This window comes from Mustelus asterias, chromosome 10 (assembly GCF_964213995.1).
Source record: "Mustelus asterias chromosome 10, sMusAst1.hap1.1, whole genome shotgun sequence".
NCBI lineage: Eukaryota > Metazoa > Chordata > Chondrichthyes > Carcharhiniformes > Triakidae > Mustelus > Mustelus asterias.
Genome location: NC_135810.1, coordinates 98877719 through 98883718, shown reverse-complemented (window position 1 = coordinate 98883718; position 6000 = coordinate 98877719). Strand labels below are relative to the sequence as shown.

General features: G+C 40.9%; 1 protein-coding gene across 1 annotated transcript in view; it reads left to right on the top strand.

Moving 5' to 3' along the window:
- The first annotated feature begins 663 nt into the window (after positions 1-663).
- The window catches only part of trpc4b (transient receptor potential cation channel, subfamily C, member 4b), a 51924-nt gene continuing 46587 nt past the window's right edge, over positions 664-6000 (top strand). The window contains exon 1 of the mRNA XM_078222861.1: positions 664-1041. Coding sequence (XP_078078987.1) covers positions 664-1041 — 378 coding nt within the window. The remainder of the gene's footprint in view (positions 1042-6000) is intronic.

Here is a 6000-nt window from a genome sequence, read left to right as displayed (position 1 = left end):
CATTGCAAATATAATTCATGTTGTTTTATGAGATTTCATACAACTTTATAGCCTCCAGAAGCATATTTCATCTGTTTAATACTTCTTATCTGCAGAGTATAACATTAGTGCATATTTATTTATGAATATCATACTTGGAGAAAAATGGCTAATTGAAAATACTATAAATGGTCTTTTACTTTGCTGCTGTGTGCATCTTGTTGGAGAAATAAGAAAACACGAGAATATTAGTATATTTTATTGCAAGCATGTTAGATTTCTCAGTTCCTTCACTGCCACTGGGTTAAAATCCTGGAACTCCCTCATTCGCAGCACTGTGGGTGTTCCCACAGCACGTGGACTGCAACAGTTCAAGAAGGCAACACACCACCATCTTCTCAAAGGCAATTTGGGGCGAGAAATAAATGTTAAATGCCAGTGACGCCCACATCCCATGAACAAATATTTTTAAAAAGCTGATATTTGTATAATATTTCATGCGAAGAGAATTTAAGAAGTATTTTTGAATTATGATTGTTTAAAAAACATGAGGATTAATTTCCTTTGGCCGCTAAAATTAATTTCAACTATTATGGCAAAGATCGCCCAATCAGATAGTCTTATTAAAAATATTTTTATGCTTTCCGTTTCTTTAAGAGACAAGACTTTGACATGGCATGAACAATGGCTCAGCTGTACTACAAAAGAAGTGACAATGCACCGTACAGAGACCGAATTTCTCTTCGAATTGTGAGAGCAGAATCTGAACTCTCTCCTGCAGAGAAGGCTTACTTGAGTGCTGTTGAGAAAGGGGATTACGCAAGTGTCAAACAAGCCCTTGAAGAAGCTGAGATTTATTTTAAAATCAACATCAATTGTATTGACCCTCTGGGACGGACTGCGCTTCTCATAGGCATTGAGAACGAGAACTTGGAAATCATCGAACTTCTCCTGAGTTTCAACGTGTACGTAGGAGATGCTCTTCTCCATGCCATCAGGAAGGAAGTTGTTGGAGCTGTAGAACTACTATTAATTCATAAGAAACCTAGTGGAGAAAAGCAAGTAAGTTGTCAAAAAATGAAATGAATGTATGGCTTTTCTGAATTGAATCTTAATAATTCACCATTTATCCAACAGCAATTAGTTTTAATTAGCGAATCCTCCATATAAAGTACGGTTAAGATGTTAAGAATTTTGAACCAATGCCAGAAAATGCTTTGGTAAATTTATTTTGCTGTCGTGGTGTATGATGCAATGGGTTGAACAGATAGTAGAACATATTTGAGATCTGACCCAATGCAGACAAATGGAGCAATTAGTCAGCCAAAGGAAAAATAAAATTTTGATAACTACACTCGATATATTTTGACGGACATTAAAATTTTAATGAAGGAGTAATTGATTTGTAATTAGTTATTTTAATAGGTTAGTACTTAGGACCAGCGCTTTAATTACAATTCTTCTAAGTCTGTATGCATAGTTGCAGTGTATTTGGAGGACATAAAAATGGAAAGGGCAGGCAAGCAATTTGGATAGAATTAATTGCTGGCATCAGGTAAACTGTCATGTATGGTTGGTGTTTTTTTCACTTATCTCTGTGAAATGGAACTGCTGAATATCTTCAAACTGATTATTTTGCCCATTTATCATCTTGGGAAGATAGGAATTGCTCAACAACAACAAAAAAACTTCCATCGAGTTTGCCATCTACCAACCTGATAGTCACATGACACGGCAATAATAGAATAATCACGGAAATCAATCCTTAGCAATTAGTCTGCAACACAGCCAGTGATGAGGTGAGGAAAACCCCCAGTTCTGGAAATTTTGGGGAACCCATAAGTCCAAAGACCTGCTACCCCCCCCCCCCCACCCCCTAACTTCCAAGCATGCTACACTTAACATATGTCATATCAACTCTTCATGTAATGTACCCCAAAAATAGAATTGTTTGGATTAAACCGAGCTAATGTGCTTTTGAATGAATCAATACTATTTGGATCCCTTGTCTCCCGATGGAGTTTCTTCCATAGATTTGCCACTCGTTCACTGAAATAATGGCCCAGGATTAGCTGGAACAGGAATCTTGTGGTGAGTGCCATGAGTTAGATATTTTCCCTCACCTTTTAGTTCTAATTCATTTTGGAATAGAATTGCAAATTGTTGGACGTGTGAGTTAATAATGGTGTGGCAACATCAATGAGATATCTGGAACTTCGGCAAATGATGGCATTAACAAACTATTTTGATCAATTGAATACAAAGATGCAGAGAATCAAACCGAATAAACAATGGAGATGGAAATAGGATGGATTTGTGTCAAGTTGGATGTAGGTGGAAATGTCAAGAGAGAGGAAGAAAGATTGAGTTAAGAGAGGATGAAGAAGCAGAAAGAAACATTTGAAATGAAACAAAAAGAACAAAGAACAATACAGCACAGGAACAGGCCCTATGGCCCTCCAAGCCCGTGCCGCTCCCTGGTCCAAACTAGACCATCCTTTTGTATCCCTCCATTCCCACTCCGTTCATGTGGCTATCTAGATAAGTCTTAAACGTTCCCAGTGTGTCCGCCTGCACCATCTTGCCTAGCAGCGCATTCCATGCCCCCACCACTCTCTGTGTAAAATACGTCCTTCTGATATCTGTGTTAAACCTCCCCCCCCTCACCTTGAACCTATGACCCCTCGTGAACGTCACCACCGACCTGGGAAAAAGCTTCCCACCGTTCACCCTATCTATGCCTTTCATAATTTTATACACCTCTATTAGGTCAGCCCTCATCCTCCGTCTTTCCAGTGAGAACAACCCCAGTTTACCCAATCTCTCCTCATAACTAAGCACTTCCATACCAGGCAACATCCTGGTAAACCTCCTCTGCACTCTCTCTAAAGCCTCCACGTCCTTCTGGTAGTGTGGCGACCAGAACTGGGCGCAGTATTCCAAATGCGGCCGAACCAACGTTCTATACAACTGCAACATCAGACCCCAACTTTTATACTCTATGCCCCTTCCTATAAAGGCAAGCATGCCATATGTCTTATTCACTACCTTCTCCACCTGTGACGTCACCTTCAAGGATTTGTGGACTTGCACACCCAGGTCCCTCTGCGTATCTACACCCTTTATGGTTCTGCCATTTATCGTATAGCTCCCCCCGCGTTAGTTCTACCAAAATGCATCACTTCGCATTTATCTGGATTGAACTCCATCTGCCATTTCTTTGCCCAAATTTCCAGCCTATCTATATCCTTCTGTAGCCTCTGACAATGTTCCTCACTATCTGCAAGTCCAGCCATTTTCGTGTCATCCGCAAACTTACTGATCACCCCAGTTACACCTTCTTCCCGATCGTTTATATAAATCACAAACAGCAGAGGTCCCAATACAGAGCCCTGCTGAACACCACTAGTCACAGGCATGCAGCTGGAAAAAGACCCTTCCACTACCACCCTCTGTCTTCTGTGACCAAGCCAGTTCTCCACCCATCTAGCGACCTCCCCCTTTATCCCATGCGATCCAACCTTTTGCACCAACCTACCATGAGGGACTTTGTCAAACGCTTTACTAAAGTCCATATAGACGACATCCATGGCCCTTCCCACGTCAACCATTCTAGTCACTTCTTCAAAAAACTCCACCAGGTTAGTGAGACCTTTAAGAAGAGTATGCTTCATGCAGGAGTGAGACTCCATATTTTCAGTTGTTCCCTTTCTCAGGTCTCCAAGGTTGAGCGGATAACGCAGAAGCATAAATGTTGTCTTGGAAGGATTCTTAAATCATGAAAAAGCAGCGCTAACTTTCTGCAGTGAGTTTACTTCACATTTGAGACACAAATGCAACAATTTCGAGAAACTCATGGGGGAGGTTAATGATGAGCTTCAGTGTTTGTGAGGCCAAGTGGGGAGCGCCGCAAATTATCCAGCAATTTGTGGCGATTCTTAACTCACGGCAATCTCATCCTTGCCAACTGTGCACTAACAGTGTTGTGAACTTTTTAACCCACTGTTATTTTGCCAGCCAAATCTAGCCCATTGTTTCCAAAGACTCATTTTGAATTTAGTTCTAATGCTGTGGGTAAACTGAAATAGCTTATCATGATGAACATTATCTTGTTCCTTCAGGATCGTAAAAACAGCAATCAGATCACCGCACAATTATTTCTTTTCCAGTAAGAATTTGCCCAATATATATGACCACTCATTATAACCAATCCTTTCACCTCCTCAATCATCCTGGTGGCTCTTTTCCTTTCCTTCGCTACCGTGACCAGCACAATACAATTTGTTCTGAGTGCTATCACATCAGTGAATTATAAAGTGAAAGAAATAACTCACTATTTCAGCACCATACTGACCTTTAAAACACCCAACATCTAATTTGCTTTATTTCACTGTCACCAAACTTTATTATGAAATCTTCAATTTATGGTCAAGTGGGCATCAAATCAGGCAACATTTGTGAAAAGAGAAACAGAATTAACAGGGGGAATATAGACCCAAAACAGGTGGATTTGGACTGCATGGGAAGAAGAAGTGAAAAGAATCTCAAATCTGAACCCAACCTGTCTTGAAACTACCCACATCCAGTTTTAATGGGGTCGGGTGGCAGGTGACCAACTTTCTCCCAGTAGGCAAGTCACTCCTCTAAATATTTAAATGAAATTGCATGTCTCATATTTAATCTACTCCAGCTTTAATGCTGACTGACCAGGCTTTCTGAACGTTAGGAAACCCAGCAGTTCAAGGAGGGTAAGAACTGTTGCATTAAGCAGGATAAGTGCTTTTCTAGCACTGCTTGTGGGTCAGGGAAAATCAGGGGTCCTTCTCTTTGGGCCCCCCCTCAAGCAAACTTATTAACTGCTCCAGTATTTGAAATATCTTACCCAGTGCCCAATACCAAGCCGATGTCCTTCATTGTTTGCAATGTACTCTACTGGTTTCCCTTGATCCTCACCACTCCTCCACTGATTATTATGGTTTCCTCATTGTTGTCCCCCTGATCTCTCTGGGCCCCCTTTGATGACATCTACCCTTCCCAATGCCCGATATAAGGCCCTGGCACTGGCACCCTCACTAATCTCTAAAGCCCCATGTAGATGTCCCTTAAAGCATCACAATCTCTCCCTCCCCTCACTCCGTTCTCCAGCTATAGCTGGTTGTTACAGACCTAGCAGCCTGGCCTACCTGCAGCTGGGAAATGGATTCCCAAGTGCTGATCAGATTCTGCTGTTAAATTCAGCAGGGGCTGAGAGGAACCTGTTTTTTTTCCCTTCATTCCAGGTTGCTATCCCTGTTGTCACACCCCATAAGATCGGTACCAACATTTCAGGTTTCTGACCTTTCTCTAATGAAAGATTGCTTGCCTGAATTGCTAACTTAGTTTCTCAGCCTGCAAATGCTGGCTGGCCTGCTGAGTATTTCAAGCATGTTCTGTTTTATTTCTAATAAGACTGGGGCTTTCTTTGCTGGAATGGAGAAAGTAAAACTGAGATCTGACCAAGAGGTGCAAAGTGATGAAGGTTTATGATGAGGTAGATAGGCAATAATTTGACTGGTAAACTGGTGTCCAAAAGGCATAGGATTACCACAAAAAAAAGGAAGAGAGATGTAAGGAGACTTTTGAACACAGTGTATAGCTATGATATGGATATAATATTGGAAACAGAATCCATTGTAGGTTTTATAAGGAAAATGAATAAGTGCAAATTTTATGGGACATTGTGGGCAAAGGAAAGGGGAATGGCAATAAATTCTTTGGAGTAGCAACACAGACACAAAGGCCACTTACTGTCGTTTAAGCTGCTATGTTGGAGATTGGTATTTCAAGGCGTATAAAGATTGAAATCTTCATGGGATTTCATAGCTGCCAAGCATTATGACTAGTTTAAATTTGAGTTCTGCCTCATTCAAGAGGATAGCAAAATGATCTCACTGGGACTACCACCTTAAGTGGTTGATAACGATGTGAACAGAATGTCTTTTTGTGTGTGATGTAATTAAATTAATTTGATAGAATCTGTAG